Raw genomic sequence first — 20,234 nt, 5'->3', positions numbered from 1 at the left:
GGCACACTGATATTTTTACATTCTCTGCAGAATGTATCCATTGCATTACCAAGCAATAGCTTCTACAAACTATATATATATATATATATATATATATATATATATATATATATATATATATATATATATATATATATATATATATATATATATATATATTTCAGATGTCAGTACTCTGATTTTACTCAGCAGGAACAGATTGGAATTTATATATTTTAGAGCTGTTGATACTGAAAAAAGTCTGCCATTTCCCGACCATGGCCTTATCTGTGTGGAGTTTGTACGTTCTCCCCATGTTTGTGTGGGTTTCCTCTGGGTACTCCGGTTTCCTTCCACACTCCAAAAACATACTAATAGGCTGTTATTAAATTGCCCTTAGTCTCTCTCTGTCTGTGTGTGTCTATGTTAGGGGATTTAGATTGTAAGCTCCAACGGGGCAGGAACTGATGTGAATGAGTTCTCTGTGCAGCGCTGCAGAATTAGTAGCGATATATAAATAGATGATGATGATCCCATAGTCACATTGTTTTCAAGATGAATATGTTATCACATTTTATAAATACCTGAAGATAAAAATGGGTCTCGGCTTCAATTTATTTCCAATTTTTTTTTATGAAAATCATTTGAGAGGACAAGCAATGTAATACAATATTTATATTATTATCCTTAATAGTGAAAATAGTTAAACTAACTAAATGCATGAAGCATGATGATACCTGTTAATCTTAGCAGAGATTGATTCACATTGCTACGATTTAGTATAAAGAGAACAGGCTTTTCAGTGATGTCAGGATTGAATCATGCTTCTGAATGTAGGTCAGGAAGGATTGTTTTGTATCCAGGCAACAAAAACTCAATGAAGAACAACATCAAGAGTGGATTTCATTAACAGAGACGTATCAAGCTCTATAACCCAACAACAGATCTAAAATTATCACTGTGTTGTAGGTCTCCTTTTCGAGCGCTGTACACAATTACACTGCTTGTTTAATGACTGAAATTCCTAACAGCCATAGCAATCAGACCAATGTAATGCCCTTTTCTGATAACCAGAGCTGGTTCTATTTTAGCCTCCTTTACAAAATACAAAGCAGATGTACGGCCATTAATTCATTGTCAAATATATAATATATATTTATATTTATATTTTACTCACGTACAACCGATTTCTCCTCCTCCATTGGGGGACACTGCGAGACATTGGGGTATAGTAGGTGGGACTAGGAGTTTAGGCACTTATCAGCTTGTTTGTTCCTCACACTCCTCCCCTACTATGCCCCTCCTCTCCTGCTCAGACCTCAGTTTTGTATAACCAAGCCAAAAAGAAGGAGAAGCAATACAGAAAATAGCACCAAACACAGCACTAATTTCAGAGCAAGGGAGGGTGTACAGTGTCCCCCAATGGAGTCAAAGAAATCAATTTTACAGTGAGTAAAAATCTTCTTTTCTCTTTCCTACCATTGGGGGACACTGCGAGACATTGGGGACGTACCAAAGCTGCCTCTAAGGGAGGAATGTCTCTGGAACGGCTGCGCGCCACAACCTGAGCCCAAAACTTGCATCAGCGGATGAAAAGCCATGCAACCAAAAAACTCTGCAGAAGATGTGGCCATTTCCACCCTGCACAACTGCTTAAGCGAAGCACCCTGGCGTGTCGTCCAAGAGACGCCAACCGCTCACAGATAGGGACCCTGCGGTCAATCTGGTCCTGAAGAGCACAAACTATATCCAGCCGACGAAGTGTCCCACATAAAGGAGAAAGAATAACAGAATTCCTGACCACAAGCTCCTGAGTCAAGCGTAATGCACATACTATCCTGTGAACCAATATTGGCCGGAACAACGCACCTCTCTATCCTCCTAGAAAAGTTAAATGTGGGAGTGCAATCCATACTACCACCACTGAACCCATGGAAGGGGAGAAATGCAAGGGAACAGCCCTACCCTGGGATAAACATATTTTCCCAGTGGTAGCAAGTGAAAAGTGGCCAAAACAAGCACTCTGATCACCCGAACTAGATTTCATGGCTTAAGCTGACCAACCAACTAAAGAGGGTTGAACCCGGAAGAGACCTCTCGAAGAAAAACACTGAAGATACCATGATCCTGTAAACCGGCGCTGAAACTGATGTAGAGCACCGGGAGCTGCACCTTGCGGTAATCTAGGCGGAGTCCCATAAAAAATCCATCTTGCCAAAGAAAGCGACTTAGAGAGCCAGGGACTTGTGAAAACCATAGAATTCACACCAAACGCTGTACTGTTTCCAGACCAAGGAGAACGGATGAGGAAAATGCCTTACAGGCTCTATTCAAAGTACCAAGCGGTTCCCTGCAAAAATCCTCTGGCCCTAAATTTATGGGGGTCTCCAACGTCACGGCGGCAAGCTAGACGATATAAAGAGTGGCAGAAAAAGGTCCCTGACTATTCAGATCCGGCCACATATGTAGATGGAAGGGAGGTGTCGCCACCAGCCGCCAATGTCTGAGAACCATGCTCTGCGAGGTAAATAAAGGGCCACCAGGATAGCTGGAAGCCGCACTCTTTTATAAACTGTTTAGCATCCGTGAGAACCTGGGGTGATGAAACGACAGGTATACCAGACTGAAGATCCAGGGAACATCCTGGCATCGGAAAATTCCACTTAAGGCTCTCTTGATTATGAGCTGTAAAGCAGTGACCTGAGAAAAAAAGAATGGACGCTCTGGGAACTAAGTTCGGAGTGCACCCAAGACTCCACCCGGAGGGCAAAGGACGTCTCTGTGGAGAGACCATTCCTCCTGGTTAATTGCTTAATTGTTAATTTAGTAGGGATGTATGTAGTCTCTGCATTCAGACGTGAGCTTCCAGTAACTGGATGGAGATCTATCTGTGTGAGAGAGAGAGGACGGAGACCTCGGAAAGTGGTTGTCCAGACAGGGTACTATAGTGACTCACCGGGTGGGCGTAGCCCCGCCATGACCTTGGAAACCCTTGAGGCGCAATGCCCAGAATGAAAAAGGCAGGACCCTGAGCCGTAACTGAAAATTTCCGTACCGCCCAGGCGAAAGAGACACCGATGCCCCTTCCTGACTGGTACATGTGAGAAGACCTCCATGATGTATATTGGGGCCAGGAACTCTCTCTGTTCACTGCCTACAATGACTGTACGTAGTGACTACACTAGAAAGAAGAGAATGCAGGCCTGCCTGAAGAGGGGCTGCCAGCTTAAATGGAACAAAAGGATCCATCTGTGGGCCAGGAAGAGGTTGGAATAACCAACCTCTGGGAATATCACCAAGTATGCAGGTTCCTCACCTAACTGTACCTGTGCAGGTACTATATGCTCCTATGGGAGACCAGAAGAGATTACTTGATGAGGTACCCCGACCCCAATAAAAAAAATGGACAAAGGGTTTAAGATCACCCTTGACGTGGCCTAGTGGAACTGACAGGAAGAGATGTACTCTTACCCCCAGTGGCCCCCTAGAGACTACACTGTAGTTCTGCAGAAGTGAGAGGCTCTGTTCTTGGAATGTCCAGAATACCTCTGGCCAACTGCTCTGACCATGGCTGAATGGCCTGTTTCAAAAACCAGCTATGACCCTGTTGGGTGTAAACAAACTGCCAGCCGTCACTTAAGCTGAGTGGAGGCTAGGTTACACTTTCTGGTAAGAGAAAATCTTCCATGGACGCCTAACCTGTGTAGGGATAGCAGAATAAGTGAATAGACTAGTCCCAGCGGTTTCTTTCCATCTAACTATCTCTCTGCCAGGAGAAGAAAAAATAAATAAAAAAAAAATGAAAATCTGGCCAGTCTAATAATTGTTTATTTGGCTTCTTGCCAAAAGTCAGACACCCTGCCCAGCATCTGAGGAGGTGTGGATGGAGCCGCAGAATCAAGGTCCGCAAGGGTTAAAGTGTGTCTGATGCTTAAACTGAGACTATCCAATGGTTTTTTTTTTTTTTGTAAATTAAGATCCAACTAGCCATCCTCTGCCAAGGAGTGGACCACATCCTGATCCTGACTGTGAACAACTCTGAAGGCCAAAATTATGCTTACCCCTGCGAGATGGTGAGCAAATGAGTCTATATATGTCCCCCTATTGCTCGTTAATCTAGGAGAAGGACAGGCTGCTGGCAATGGTGCAAGGGGTGAGAGAGCTCAAGCTGCTGCTCCCTCCTCCACAGGGACCCAGAGTGAAGGCTATTCACTCCTCTGGGTCTTGAGTTTGATCCCTGCACTGCACCTGTAAAGAAAGTAAAATAAAAACATGAAAAACCTATATCGAATTAAAGTATAGGCAGGAACCGATACCAAAGTGACCTATCTCCTAGGTACTTACCAAAAACTGAGGTCTGAGCAGGAGAGGAGGGGCATAGTAGGGGAGGAGTGTGAGGAACAAACAAGTTGATAAGTGCCTAAACTCCTAGTCCCACCTACTATACCCCAATGTCTCACAGTGTCCCCCAATGGTAGGAAAGAGAAATATATTTTATATTGTGTATATTTATACATATACACACACACACACGCGCGCAGATATCCCCCTTATGTGTATGTATATTATTTATATACTTCCACAGTCTTTCATTGCAAAAGCTCTCAGGCTGTAGAGATCTAGAGGCTGGAGATACACATGCACTTGTCTGTAAAAAAAAAATAACATAAAAAATGATGAACATCTGACCATACCGTCTTTCTCCACACTACATTATATGTGCTCTTAGCACTACATGCATTGCCAGATGTGAAGACTACTCTATATTATAATCAGACTATGTAATCCTCTCCGTGGAGTTCTTAAAAGGATCATTTTTTTTATTAAACTGGTTGCTTGCACCATAGGCTAAAATTGAGCAATTAACTGATGAAATGATTTGCAGTTGCTCACTTGTTTTGCCCTGCGCTTTAGCCTAATACACTTATAATACCCTGACAATACTACAATGGTATTTGTTTAATTAATGCATGAACCACACCTATGTGGAAGCCCTTGCTATAAATATGCTTGGTGTCCCTCATTTACCCAGGCATTTCCAATTTTTATCTACTACCTGCACACAGGGCTGCCATCAGAGGGGTACAGGGAGTACAGCAGTATGGGGCCCCACCAGCCCTGGGCCCAAACAAATTTATTAGTGGGGCCTCCAGTGTGAATTAAGGGAGGTTAACTGGTGCCATTTCTAGGCAGCAGCTGCTCAGATGTGAGGTGGTGTGGGGAGAGACTTCTGTGTGTAATTAAGGATGTGTCAGCATGTACGCTGCCACTACCAAGATGTTGGGGCCCCAGAGCTGCCCCCAAATTTCTCCAGTCCAAGGTCCCCCCCCCCCCCCATGTGCCCGGCTCCCGGACAAAGGGCAATGACAAAGTACAGAGGCTCCCTGCAGCGTCGCTGACGTCATGTTATAATAGCGACAAAGTGCTGTCAGTGCCCCACAATTTCTGGTGGTAGCCCTGCCTGTACATACATATAGAAATAATTTATCTCTGTGCACATACAAGAATATTTTTCTGGTGATATGTGTTTGCGCTGGGACTTTTGGATTTCTTAGCAATTATTTTTATGGGTTGTCGCTTTCCCATCTTCTAGCTGCAGCTCATCTCCAGTTATATCTGTTTACCTTTTATTATTTATAATAAATTTTTGTAGCGCCCAATCATCTTGTATTTATAGACATGTAAGAATAAGCATTGTGATCTTTTGTAAAATGAGACAGACTGCTACATAAAAGGGATTTGATTCTAAAATGTACAAATATGTTTTTTAAGTTGTTTAAAGGTAGAATAATATTTTTTTTTACTCTGGAATGAACATACCTCCAGCCATGTTGAGAATGTAAAAGGAAGGAAAAATGTGACTATAAAAGGGGTTTTTGGATATGTGTGTTTCTTTATTTTTTAAGCTCTTTTGTACAAACAAAAAGGACACCTCCATTTGCCCCAGGACAACCTGAATTCTTTGTGGTACGGTTTCAAAGTTTTGTAAACATTCCTTAGAGATTCTGGTACATGTTGACATAATAGCATCACAAAATTGCTGCAGATTTGTCGGCTGCACATTCAGGCTCTGAATGTCCTGTTCCACCCCATGCCAAAGGTGCTCTATCCCAGGAGATCAGTAATTTCTGAGAAACTCAAACCACCCAGCACCAACAATCAAACGGTCAAAGTCACTTAGATCATATTTCTTCCCATTCTGGTGTTTTGTCTGAACAGCAACTGAACCCCTTGACCATATCTGCATGCTGTCTTGCATGGGGTTGGTGCCATAGGAGTGGCTGTAGAGGTGTACCTAATAAAGTAGCCACTGTGTGTCATTATTATTAATAATATATATATATATATATATAGATAGATAGATATATATATAGATTTTATTTTTTTCTAAAAGAAAGTAAGAAGAGTTTGAGTAAGCAGGGAAATCTCAGGACACCTATGCGGTACTTGAAAAAGTTAATTGCAAATACTCATTATTAAGGGAGCAGTGATATTGTGCCAATGCATGGAAAACGCTAAAGCGCTTAGAAAGCGAAATCAAGGAAAATGTACACTTTCTGCAAGAGAAGGTTAAACCATCTTAATGGGGGAAAAAGAAAGCAGTTTGTAGGCAGCATAAAACAATTACTGAAATGAATGGGATGCCTATTCATAGTGCAACTCCGATAACAACAACAATATATATAACAATATAATTTGTTTTAATGTCTTTTTAGTTAGCACGTTATTACAATTCTTTCTTTTCTCAATTTAGCTGTACGATTTTGTTATATATGCTGAGAACCATTTTAAAAAGCTAGTCATTAACATATTGGTATAAAGGAAGAATTTGCAGCATAACTAAAGTTTTGTAAATTTTGAAAACTTTTTTTTTTAAAAAGCCAGTGGCACATTAATCTTCTAGCAATACCCTAAAACATAATTCAACTTACTTCTTTCATCGCCATGAGCTCTCCAGTGTCAACACTAATGCATGTGTAGACCTTTCCATACTGACCTTCACCTATGAAAAGATAGAAGCACATTAGAATATAAACTGATGACAAGCAACTTCCCACTACTTGCCAAATACATGCACAAAAACAGCAATGTCTGACAGTTCTCACCCATTTGTCACACATATATCACAGGCCTCATAATAATCCTGCAGTGCATAACTATGTGTGGCGACGTGAAGTCTGTGGCACACTTGCTATAATATCATTTCATCAGGACTGCAAGTCCCTTGCTTAGTCACATTTACATGGAGGCTATTAATAACATACTGACAAATCCATGCAAAATTATTATGATGGATGTACGCATTGATGTAGGAGGTATTATAATAATGGTAGAGTTTTAGGACATACGATTTTATTTATTTGTTAGCAATTCATGGAAAAGGAGATCAGTATGAGATTACAGACATTAAGGACCCAGGTTCAGGCAAATAACACACTGAAGGTAAATAAATCACCAGCTTTAATCTTAAAATTTAGTATTGGGTGGGGTTTACTATGTTATATTTATGTTCCGAACAAAAACCTAATAACTCACCCTGACATTGATTTCATTCTGAAACGCAACAAAAATGTAAATACAAACGTACCAATTTTGTTTCCCCTTTGCCACTTGAATGTCACTTTCCGAAGTCCAACATGCATAACGTTGTCATATGACTTGGGGGTATCACAAACTTGGCCAATTATATTTTTACTTCGCATCTCTGTGTATCGTTCATCCTCGAATAACATGACCGATTTCTGAATAGTGTCCATAGGTCGGTGTCTGGCAGCTATGTCTGTAAAAATATCAAAAACTATGACATAGGTCCATGAACGGTTTGTTCTGCCATAATGTACTTCTCAGGGTTTTAACGCATGTCATTAGTAAGTTTTCAGTCTAGCTCTCTTCTTATTGTATCTATTACATTCCACTCTTAGTAGAGGAAAAAGGCGCTTCATAGATCCTTCATCTGGTTACACATGATTTAATATCGGCATCCATATTGGCAGCTGGGCCTACATTACAAAGAGTGGCTCTGATATGAGTAATATAGTAATCTGTTTCATCAAATCATTATTGGACATCCTAATGCTTGGTGCTTAGGCCAAGCTGCAAGATCGGCTGTACGTGGCCAGAATTAGAGGTTCTGAAACAATATAGCTAGCAAATGTTCAAAGAAGTTCAGAATGATCTATGCAATATACATCACATAAAATAGGCCAGTTCGGGTTTCCAGCTTTAATTGCAAGTCGTGTCATGTTAATGGATGTAAAAGCGAATTTAGTCAAACTAGGCAACATAGCTACAACAAATACACCTGACTTGTGAAGTGCATGCTAAGTACCAGTACCATCACAGTCATTTGGCAATTAAGTACACAGCTGCCAATTTAAATTACCTCGAGTCTGACTTATAAGTGTCTGAAGTTCCCAACTTCGTCTTGTAGAACCTCCTTGCTCTGCTTTTGGGTAAACAGGCTCTGCAAATGAATACATTTAGAAGTAATGAAACTAACTCCTTCTATAGTAAATATCTATACACAAAATAATGTAGCATCACGCCCCCCACCGCAGATGTCAAGAATGCCATTAGATTGAGATAAAGCATCTGTAAACATACTTTGGAAATGTCTAGTCCACTGGTTACCGAACATTGCATTCACATATTTTCATTCCCCTGCTACAAGGAGTTCAGCAAAAATTAAACAGACTTGATCAATTTAACATTTCTTGGATAAGAAAAGTCACCAACTTAAAACTCATTCTTCCAAAGTTTTTATATTTTTTTCAGGATGAACCAACGCCAATTCTTGAGCTCTCTTTTAAAGAGGCTGAAGCACACATTAACAGTTCTATCATGGCAAAAAATGCAAACCAAGAGTGGCAGCTTCTATATAATCGCTAGAAATGCAAAGCATGGAGGTATGGGAGTACCATAATTAGAAATATTAGAAGGCTACTATTAACATTAAAACCCAAACAGAGAAATGCCACTCCGAAACATGGGGTCTCTATGGATACAGATTATCTACAGGATTAAAATCATAAACATATGATATTTGCCCTCTCTTAATCCAGCATAAACTATTGCCATTACAGGCCACAATTAAAGTCAGAAGTAGTTCAGGTGGTTAATTATCATGCTACGAGGTATATCTATTAAATAACGAGACTGATTAAACAACTCACCTTTAGTTATTGGTATTACAAATTAAATTTTTGTTCCCTTCAATATACTCCCCACTTCAATATACTTTCCACTTATCGAAGGCATGGAGCAAATCAATTTCTGTCACTTGCTTCAACATATCTGCCATTTTCTTCTTTATAGCATCAACTGACTCAAAATGTGTCCCTTTAAGCACAGATTTAACTTTGGGAAAAGATAAAAATCGCAAGGTAATAAATCGGGCAATATGGAGGATGTTCAAGTGTAGTTTGTCAGTCAAAAACTGCTTCACAGAAAGTGCTGTGTGAGCAGACGCATTGTCCTGGTGAAGAAAGAAATAATTTTTCCACAGTTTCCGCCGTTTATTTCTGACTCCCTCTCTCAGCATTATTATAAGGAAGTTTTGCAAAAGCTGATTAACTGTTGTGCCTTCTGGAACACATTCTTCCAAAATTACACCCTTGATATCGAAAAAAAGAATGAGCATTGTTTTGAATTTTGACTTGCTTTGACAAGCTTTTTTCATTCTTGGTGATTCCGGTGTTTTCCAGTGCATTGACTGTCTTTTGGTTTCAGGATCGTATTGGAAGATCCAGGTCTCATTCACAAGTGATTACTTTATGAAACAAGTTTGGATCTGTGTCAAGTTGCTGCAGAATGTCAACACAATATTCCTTGCGATGTTCTTTTTGCTCTGGTGTGAGAACCCTTCGAACCATCTTTGCACAAACTTTCGTCATGTTAAGATCCTCATGCAAATTTTTCCATATGGTGTCTTTGTCAATGTTCACGTATTCAGCTATCCGGTCTTTTCGAACAATCTGACTGACATTTTCTTTGGTTCTTGAAGTGAAAGGTCGTCCAGGGCGTTCATCATCTTCGCCATTCTTGCGTACCTCGTTAAATCTTTTGTGCCACTTAAACACGCGCGCACGAGACAGGCAGTCAGTCATTCCCATAGGCCGTAGTAAGCATTTGAAAACATTCTGTTGGTGTTTTGTGCAATTTTACTAAAAATTTTAAATTGACACGTTGTTCAACTTTTAAACTTAGCATTTTTCAGCACTCTACAGAAAACACAACCAAACTAAATGGCGACGCACAATCAACTGAACAACAGAGTGTTGCGGCTTGTCATGCAGGTTCAGACAGGTTCAAGGTTACTACGTATGCAGTTATAACTGGTTCTGACTGCTTTGGTTACTAGGTGGAGTCAGTCTCGTTATTTAATAGACATACCTTGTATATATGAAAGGATGATGCCATTCAAAACATCAGGCAAAGTATATCTGAAAGGGACCAAACCTCTTGGCTCAACCACCCTTTATCTAAAGTCCCCTGTAAACCTAATATTATATTATGAAGTATGTATTAGCTTTATTTTTAGTTGTTCTATGGTCACTTTTGTACAAAAAATATAAATTATATATGTTTAATAAATGTATAAAATAGAATACATTTAAAATATTAATCACCATTTGATTTTTATAAATTCCAATGGCAATACTATATCACTTCATATTTTTTTTTTTTGTACCTTGAAAATGTCAATATCAATAAACGAATCATGTGTCCAACCAGAAGCAGAGGATCCATGACAATATGTTTACCTTCTCTCTCCTCTGTTGGGCTCGAGTGACGACTAAGGGATCTAAATTGCAACTCTGATGCTATGGAAGCCAGTCGGTCATTTTCTGGAACACTTGAGCCCCTGCAAGAAATTTAAATAAAAAATGCTCTTTATAAAACACAACAATATGAATAAGAACACAATATTTACATAGTGTCCTGTAATCAATAAGACTAAAGGGAAGTGGGAGAGGGAGCATTAACATTATGCCTTAGTTTTATTGCATTAGAATTACTGTATGTGCAGGTTCAGATCTACCGGATCTCAATCAGAGCTGGTGGCGAGTGGATTATGACTGGGAGAATGGCTTTACTTAATGTATTTTCTTTTATTCACTCTGCAGATCCACAGCAAGCTTGGGGTGCTATTAATAACACTACCAGCTATTTAGCATTATTGTTTAGCAGCACAGTTATCAAAAAGTTAAAACATTAAGACTAAAGGGTATGTAACAATGGGCAGTTTTATAGTCACAATAGGTTTTCCCTCAGTGACGAAAAATACCATTGGTGCAGCATGTGCGGTGCGCTGGTGCCTATGAAAATATTGGGGCCCGCTGCACGGGGAACTAGAGAGCTGTGGACCTCAGTTCCCTCCTCCCTGCTTCCCTGCACCGGGGCCCACAGCTCGCTAGTTCCGCCTCTGGTTTCCCTGGAAGAGAAAACTCAAAATGTGATCAATAGTTCACTAACAGGAATGCACTCAGCACTTACTCTAATGACTTCAAACTCTGAATGGAAAGTAGGTAGGATTTCTGTGTAATATTGTATTGACAAATGATAGAAAACCCATCTCTGTTAAATCAGTGTTTAAACAGAAATTAAAAGGTTAGACTTCCCTTTTATGGGGTTTTTTCTATGCAAAAAGACTGCAAATATAATCCATCTTTAGCCTTTTTATACACAGTTTCCAAGTAGATTTTACATAGCAACTACATGCGCTTTCCATCATCAGACAAGTACAGTGTGATCGTAGAGTCTCTTTTTGTCTACAGTTGTCCTACTCCACCACATCATGCAGACATTACTATGGATGACTTCCAGAGGACAGTAGGAGCTTCAGAAGGTGCTATATGCAAAACTCCACGAAAGAGGTGCAATTCATTAAATTAAACACCATTTGGAAGATAGTGTCCATTTAAAGAATAACAATTGTTGGATTTTTACGCAGCACAAACTAAAAGTTGTGAAAGATGAAATAAAAGGAACAAGAATGTGTGTCAACCATAACATCTACTGCTAATTGCTATAGTATTATGGCATTAACTGCCTGGTTTGTTCATTATGTTTTGCATTGACATAGCGCATAACTAATATCCATAATTTCTGTAAAGAAGCTATATACTTTTGTATTAACCAGTAGATAAGAAGCAAACTCATTTGTTCTAAAAATGGGGAAAGAGGGAGGGAAGCAAAAAATGAATGTGGGACCTTACTGTGATGACTAACTAATGAATAATAATTAGCAAGCTTTATTGACTCTGTGGTCTCTATCTGGCAAACCAACATACCAAGTAGTCATATTCCAAAGGGATCAGCACTGAGTCACCATGTGTCATCTCGACACAACCAATACAGAAACTTTTAATCCAGATTTTTTAAAGTGTAACACTGGATATATTCTTTCACACACCTCAGATAAAAAGTCATGCAAATACAAAGAACACAATATTACTAGAGCTGTAATACTGCCCATTTCCTTTTTTTTTTTAGGATGTGAATACATAAGAATGAAGCTGGGATGAAAATGCAGTTTATCAAAGCTCACAAGTGGAGAAATTACAACACATCAATATAAAAGTTGGTTTGGTGTCTGAAAGTAAAGAAATTGTTGAGAATTTGTGTATTTAATTCCTTGTATGTCTGGAAGAAATGCTTGTAGTTTTCCTAAAATTTAGTATTGTTGTAGTCCTTGAGAAAAACTGTATATACACAATACCTAAATATCTACTGGGGACAAAACACCCTACAATAAAGCTGCAGCACTGCCAAAGCTGAATACATTTACAACAGAGACTATCAAATGTAGCAATATCAAAATTAATTGTTTTTATAGAAAAAAATCTTTATGACCACATTGTTCCTTTGATTATTTTTCTTCAAAATGTCAGCGAGAAAAAATTTTTGGTGTCCGATGATGACACTGCAGTGCAGTCGCCTAATTGAAGGCATGGAACATGCATGTTATTTCAGAAGAGGAGGCTCTGTCACTTGCTAGAAAGTCATTCTAAATTGTTACGTAACCCTACACTCCTAATAGCCATAACTAACCAAGTCACTTGGAAAACGGAGTGTTAAATCAGTAGTTTGCAAGAGAATCATATTAGGTAGTTTTTCAGCTGGTGACAAGAGCAGTTTAATTCTATGTTGGTTCTCAGAGAGCTTGGAGATCACCAGCCCTTAAGTTAAAACTGTATAGCCAGATCCCATTATAAAAAATAAAAAAAAGAGTCAGTTTATAGCGTTCTCATGAAAGCAGAGTACAGCAGACCAGCTATCAGAGAAGCAGGCATGATGTAGTCATGTCAAGTTCAGTCTATGTCACAAGAGGGCCTAACCATATACTGTAAGATTTTAACATAAAGCAGTTACAAGTTTCTGGGGTTTCCACACACATAAAAAAAACCAATGGTTGCAAACCAGGACATGAGAATGCACATATACAAAGGCAACGTGCACCCAGCAGAAGACATCTCTAGATACTGTAATAATAGATGACCTGACCAGGTGGCACTACCTGTTATCATTTGCATTGCTGAAGGTTTTTTGTTGAGCCGAGTCGCTACCAAGAGGGGTGGGGCGACCGGCAGCTGTGTTGGATTGACTCTTCACATCACAAGACGCAACACGATTGCTGCGACAAGAAGAGAAACATCAAGAACAGTTCTAGTGGTTCAGAAATATAGAGAACTTGTTGCAATTTAATTAGCAAGTAAAGCCGCTATTTGACAAATATATAGCAAAGGCTGTGTATTACTCAGCTGAATTTAGGTACATTGTAAGCAAGTGGTGCACTGAAATTTGAAAAGTTGGAACCAGTGGTGTCCAGGATTGGATCATTTAAAGTGAAGAAAAAAACAATATTCAACAGTAATATATGACAGGCAGTGTATTAGTGAACTCAGAGGCGGAACTAGCGAGCTGTGGACTCTAGTGCAGGGAAGCGGGGAGGAGGGAACCAGGGCCCACAGCTCACTAGCTCCCCCTGCAGTGGACCCCATTATCTCCATGGGCCCTGGTGCACCGTACCTGATGCACCAATTGTAGTTCTGCCACTGACTGAACTAAATTATGTTCATGAAATAACTGGAATATTTATAATCATTCCATCCAGTATGAGCTCTCATTTCTCTAAAGCAGGTTGCCTGTTTAGTCAGAGGAGCACCTTCCTCCTAACATGTCAGAGTTTTAATAAAAGCTTTGCAGAAAAACGAATAATCAGCTTTTTAACTGTATCAAATCCAATGAGGACCTCTGTGCTGAAGATGTGGGAGGAATTTCAGTTGTCAATCTATAATATAGTAATAAAGTATTACCCAGAAGTTACTAGTTCTTCTGTAGTGGAGGTGTAAGGTAACACTAAACAATTATTTTACCTCCATGGTTCATATTTGGAAATTTTGCACAGAAAAAATATGAAATCCATTTTTATTTTATCCTAAAGGTTAGGTATACCACTTAATTCAGATTAAATCTTTGTATGGCAAGTAAATCACATTAAGTTAACAGTATCTTATAAACAACATAAAAGTGCCCTCACAGTTAGGTGTTCTACTGTATATCTCAGTTTGTATGGAGAATGCAAGGAAAGGCTCCAGTGTGAAGATAAGGACTTAGGATTTCATGTAAGACCTAACATCAGCTAACAGGTTAGTAAAGGTTCTGCATCTCTCCACATTACCTCCTTCAACATGAAAAATGGAATTAATCAAATTCAGTACTATGTATTTGCATGAATTAAAAATAACCAGTTTTTCAAACTCTGTTTAGGGACTGTTCGGCCAAATGCACAAAAGGGATATTTGTTAACATCACAGGATGTAAATTAAGCAAAGTATTTCAAAACAAAACTTTACAGGCACCAACACAGTAGAATTCTAAATGTTAATCTTATGATTTAAATATTAGTCAGCCTTTGTGTCACTTTTAGACCCCATTGTCTGTCAGTGGAAAGAAAAAGTATTATTAAAAGGTAAGAAGCATGAGAGAATAGAATTTATTTTCTTGTCGCTATTCTGTTATTCACATGGGCAATTTAGTCATCCCTGACAAGTATAACGCCACATCGTTAATCCTAAACAGTTTTATTTATAATCTGTAATTGCCACTGTATTTCTGTTAACAAAATCTGTAAAATATCTTTATCTGAGTATGCAATATTCATGATAATGAATTCACAAATACCTGAAGCTTTCTGGTGTAGGAGTATTTAGATGTGGGTTTGGTGGGTCACTGTGACAACGAGGCACCTTCATAGGTCTTGGACTATTACGATGTGTAGCTAATAAAACAGAATAAAATTTCATTAGTGTTTTAAATTGCTCAGACTTAAACAAATAAAAATAAATGAATAATGAAAATGTTGTCATTCTTTACAGATGCTAGAAGTACAGTAAAATTGTAGCGAATTTTGCCACAATGTAATTACGTTCACATTGAATTGTAGCTGGTTTACTATGTGTAGTATTTTTTGATCGCCAATATGCTATCAAAGACTGCAATAGAAATGGAATCTGGCGGGAGTGGGAGGGGAAAAAGGGGGTTTGTCTGTTCAAATTCTTAAAAAGTTTAAATATATGACTTGGGTGACGAAACATGGGTCACCCTTCCACTCTGCACAGGCTCTAATGGTGCCGTGTTTGTAATCCAGTGATGTACTAATAACTAATACACTAATTATTAACCATGCTTTATAAATGATGTTCACCAGCACCACTTTAGCTTCCTGAGCTTTGGAGTGACTATAGCCGTTTGTTGTAGAATGGTTACAAATGCTTAATTAACCTTTATTTTTTAACAAAGCTGGAGCAAGTAACACTGGGCAATGTATTTTAGCTTCATATGATAACTGTGTGTATACACACATTTTCATTTTTGGGAAATTGAATGCAACACCATTAAAGCTGGGTACACACTAAAGGTTTTTCACCCATTTATTGTGCCACTCACACGATAAACGACTGTTAGGTCCGATATCACATTAGTGTGTTTGCTTCCACGATTATGTTTTATTGTACCAAAGCACTATAGATGCAAAAAGCGGGGAGAACACTGCGCTCAAGAAACCAGATCAACTAGACTAGTAGTGTTGCAAAAAAAACAGCAAGGTATCCCGTCTCGATTATATACAATATATAGAAACTCAATCAGTTGCACTCATACCAGAATAATCAGAACAAAGGGGGAGAAATGTATTATTAATGTTATCGAATGAAAATTTGAATATAGTGTAGACCAAAATTAAGTAACAGTGCTTTGGGATATATGATATTCAGTGAAAACAATAACGGTTTCTTCATAAATAGTAAATGTAATATCAATGCTTAGCACAAGTCTGAGACCCAGGTATGGACCGAGGACCAGGTGGCTGCTCTGCACAGCTGGTCCGCCGTGGCTCCATTACGAGCCGCCCAAGACGCCCCAACCGACCGGGTAGAATGGGCAACAATACGTTTCGGCACAGGGAGATTAATACTTTGGACATAAGCCTCCCTGATAGTCAGGGTAAGCCATCTGGCAATAGTTTGCTTAGATGCTGGCCATCCCCGTTTGGAAAAGTAAAACAACACAAATAGAGACTCTGTCTTACGTATCTTTGCAGATCTCTTAACATATATACGTAATGCCCTCACTACGTCCAAATATTTATTTGTCTTTGTTCTTCTGTTTGGTTCTTGTCCAGCAACCACCAGCTGAGGACCTACCTCCTCTACTGGTACCTCGAGCACGGGAATGCTCCTCTGGGATGGGACCCTGCCCAGGGTAAGGTCGCGAAAGCTGTCACCATCTTTCCCAGCAGCTTCAAAGACCTGGCTACTGACAGCCTCTTGTCTGACAGGATCCTGCCTGTCCACTCCATCTAGGACCTCAACTTGTCCTGTGGAGACAACCTTCTGCTGCGTACCAAGTCCCTCACTAGTCTCAAGAAACTCATTCTTAGACAAGGGATTCTCTGTGACCCTTTCAGACTCTAGAAGTTCGGTCATAGACTGAACAACTCGTCTAGCCTAAGCACCCTGGATGGGTGTGACTAAAACCTTTTTCCTTACTGGAAATTCTAAGCCTGTATAGCTTCGTCTGAACGAAGCAAATCGACAGCCCTGAGCTCTTTCTGATTTGACAGAAGCCAGCGAGGTAATTTTTTCCCAAACCTGAGGTGAGCTGGTCCCATGAATTCTATCATGATATTCTGGACCTACTCGTCTACCGAGGACCCCGTCTGCTGCCGGGCAAACCCAAGCAGCCGTCCTCCCACCCCACCCTCTGGAACCAGAGGTGGGTGGTAGTCATGCCGCTGGTCTACCTGGCAGCTTGGCGGAAGAAGCTCTCCGCGCCACAGGGGCAAAGGATGACCTTCCCCTACGGGACTGTCTCCTGGATTCCACGGCCCCTGGATCGGTAGTCTGGCCTCTGCCAGACCCGCCCCCGTAAGAAGGCTGTCTGAAAGAACTAAACCTAGGCCTAGCCCTAGGTCTTGGAGTATTTACAGGCAAGTACGTCTTCTTGCCCCCTGAAGCCTGTAAAATCCAAGAGTCTAATTCTGGACCAAATAACATCCCACCCGTATATGGGATGGATTCTAATGATCGTTTAGACTCTGAATCCGCATTCCAAACCCTTAACCATAACGCCCTTCTAGCTACTACAGCTGTAGCTGAAATAGACGAAGCTATGGAGGCCGAATTATGGGCCGCTTCATATACATAGCCTGCTGCCTCCCTTAGCTGCATGGCCAGAGGCAGTAAATCTGAATCCTGCAAGGCAGACTCTAACTGCCCTGCCCAGACTTCCATGGCCCTAGCTACCCAGGTAGAGGACAATGCTGGCCTGAGGCTAATACTGGCGGCCGAGAAGATAGACTTCAGCAGGGATTCTAATTTCTTGTCAGTCGCGTCCTGTAAAGTCGCTGACCCAGGTACAGGTAGTGTAGTCTGACGAACCAATCTCGCCACAGGTGTATCTACCTTTGCCACCTGTTCCCAACGGGTCATATCCTCCTCCTGAAGGGGATACAATACGCCAAACTTCCTTGGCATAGAGAACCTTTTATCTGGATATTTCCAAGAGGCCTCTACAATATCCCTCAACTCAACTGAGGGAGGGAACCTGACCACCTGCTTAGAAGCCTTCTTAAAGAGGGAGCGGTCCAAAGACTTCGTCTCCTCTACATCAGCAAACCCCAGGGTCTGACGAACTGCTCTTACCAGATCGTCCGTACCCTGGTGCCTAGAGTTTCCTTCTGACTCTATAATGGACACATCTGAATCATCCAGCAATTCCCCCTCCTCCTCTGAGGAACTCTCAGAGTCTGACACTGACCACAGCGCTTTAGCTGTTTGTCTACGTCTTTTAACACTACGCTTGTGTCTGGGGTTCTCGAGTAGATGGGTAAGCTGGTCCAGGCTTTTAGCCACCGCTGACCAACCCACCTCTCCCATCTGGGAAACCCCCGGGAGGGCTGGGGAGGGAAATACACCGACCCCTGGAGAAAATGACTCATCTGTCATTCCTACTGTTATACCCTGAGAAACCACAGATGTAGCTGGGATCTCAACTGGTTTAGATAACAGATTTACAAGGGTATTAACTCCCTGTGTTAAGGCAGCCGCCCACTCAGGAGGATCTACCGTTATGGTGGAGGTGTCTATAGGCTGTTTCACAGGAGCCACAGTGCAGGCTGCACAGAGCCCCCCCCTGATCCAGCCGTTCACTTGTTAGTTTAACATTACATTTTGAACAGACATTATGTTTGGAATGTGTTGTTTTGCTTTTATCTGCCATCACAAGATAAGAAAAACTGAATCATGTTTCAATTCACAAACACTTCTCCAATTTATCAGAAAATACAGATTAGGTTATATCATAGTTTTTCTGATTTAAATAAGACAGGCTTGGAGAACTTGATAGTTTTCTCATAAACAACAGTTCTCTCAACACATCATTGTCTTATATATACACATGTCTACACATGCACACACATACACACAGAAGAAAATAAAAGTGATACTCAGCGGGGAAGATATGTGTCAACAGTGCACCTCTCTTCAAATGACTGCTGCAACTGTCCTCCTTTTGAAGCTTGGCGCCCAAAAGGGATCTTCCACGTGCTCACTCAGCGGGGGAGGGGAAGAGGTGTTTCTCAACACATTCCCCTACCACTGGAATCTCCTGCTGTGTCTCTGCTAATAGTGATTTCCCCAATCTACTTAGGTGAAATCCTGTTGCTTTATCTTTCTCACATTTTGCTACCACACCGCAAAATACAGGTACATATTTATCTATGAACCAGTCAAAAGATAGTATTTCTGTTCCTTTTCCTCTATATAGAGAGTATAAGGTATAATTTTTTTAGTCAAGCTGAAAGGCTGCAGCAGGTTTTTCAGGAATGACTGCAATTAGCACAGAACACCTGGGCCCATTTAGCATTACATTTGGAACAGACAATATGTTTGGCACGCCCAAACACTTCCACAACCTTTATCAGAAAATACAGACTAGGTTATTTAACATATCATAGTATTTCTGATTAAATAAGACAGGTTTGGAGAACTTTATAGTTTTCCTTAAACACAGTTCTCTCAACACCTCATAGTCTTATAATACACATGCATATACAGAAGAAACAAAGTGATACTTAGCATGGAAGATATGTGTCAACAGTGCACTTCTCTTCAAATGACTGCTACAACTGTCCTCCTTTTGAAGCTTGGCGCCAAAAAAGGGATCTTCCACGTGCTCACTCAGCAGGGGGGGGGGGGGAGCGGTGTTCCTCAAACACATTCCCCTTCCACTGGCTCTCCTTCTGTGTTGTTTACCTTAACAGCGTTTTGCCCTTTCTCTTATATTAGGGGAAAACCTGTTCGAATGTGTTCCCCGCTACTCAAAGCGCGCCATCCTCAAGAATTCACTGCCATCCCCATGGGAGGAGGAACTTGGTATACTCCAGCTGGCTTCCGGGGAACCTCAGCAGTAAAGGCGCTCTCTGCCTAATGGCAGCGCCCGTCCTGCATCAGCAGGTAGCGTCACTTGCCAACTGCTTCCCGCTGTGAGAAGCGCTTCTTACCTCTCTGTCAGCGGGGCCGCCCCCCCGACAGGCGCTTCTCCCACGAGTCAGCTCCGTTTGCACGGAGCCTCTCGCCACTGTCAAAAGAAAAAAACTGCAAAAGAAAAAGAAAAAAAACCTATAACCAGTGAACCCTGTTCACTGTCTCTCTTGGAGCTCTTCAGGTGTAACCTTCTTCCAAGGGCACCCA

The 20,234-nt window shown here is 40.7% G+C and overlaps 1 protein-coding gene across 5 annotated transcripts in view; it reads right to left on the bottom strand.

The window, feature by feature from the left end:
- The window catches only part of MAP3K4 (mitogen-activated protein kinase kinase kinase 4), a 93,462-nt gene that overhangs the window by 7,050 nt on the left and 66,178 nt on the right, over positions 1-20,234 (bottom strand). For 3 of the 5 annotated variants that reach the window (XM_075203265.1, XM_075203263.1, XM_075203264.1), the window contains exons 16-21: positions 15,166-15,262; positions 13,499-13,615; positions 10,743-10,843; positions 8,363-8,443; positions 7,568-7,759; positions 6,912-6,982 (exon numbers count right to left, since the gene is read on the bottom strand). In XM_075203265.1, the coding sequence (XP_075059366.1) occupies positions 6,912-6,982; positions 7,568-7,759; positions 8,363-8,443; positions 10,743-10,843; positions 13,499-13,615; positions 15,166-15,262 (659 nt within the window). The remainder of the gene's footprint in view (positions 1-6,911; positions 6,983-7,567; positions 7,760-8,362; positions 8,444-10,742; positions 10,844-13,498; positions 13,616-15,165; positions 15,263-20,234) is intronic. The other 2 variants (XM_075203267.1, XM_075203266.1) reach the window with 1 other exon arrangement.

This window comes from Mixophyes fleayi, chromosome 3 (assembly GCF_038048845.1).
Source record: "Mixophyes fleayi isolate aMixFle1 chromosome 3, aMixFle1.hap1, whole genome shotgun sequence".
Taxonomy (NCBI): Eukaryota; Metazoa; Chordata; class Amphibia; order Anura; family Limnodynastidae; genus Mixophyes; species Mixophyes fleayi.
Note: the sequence above shows the minus strand (reverse complement) of the source record. Positions and strands in the feature narration are given on the sequence as shown.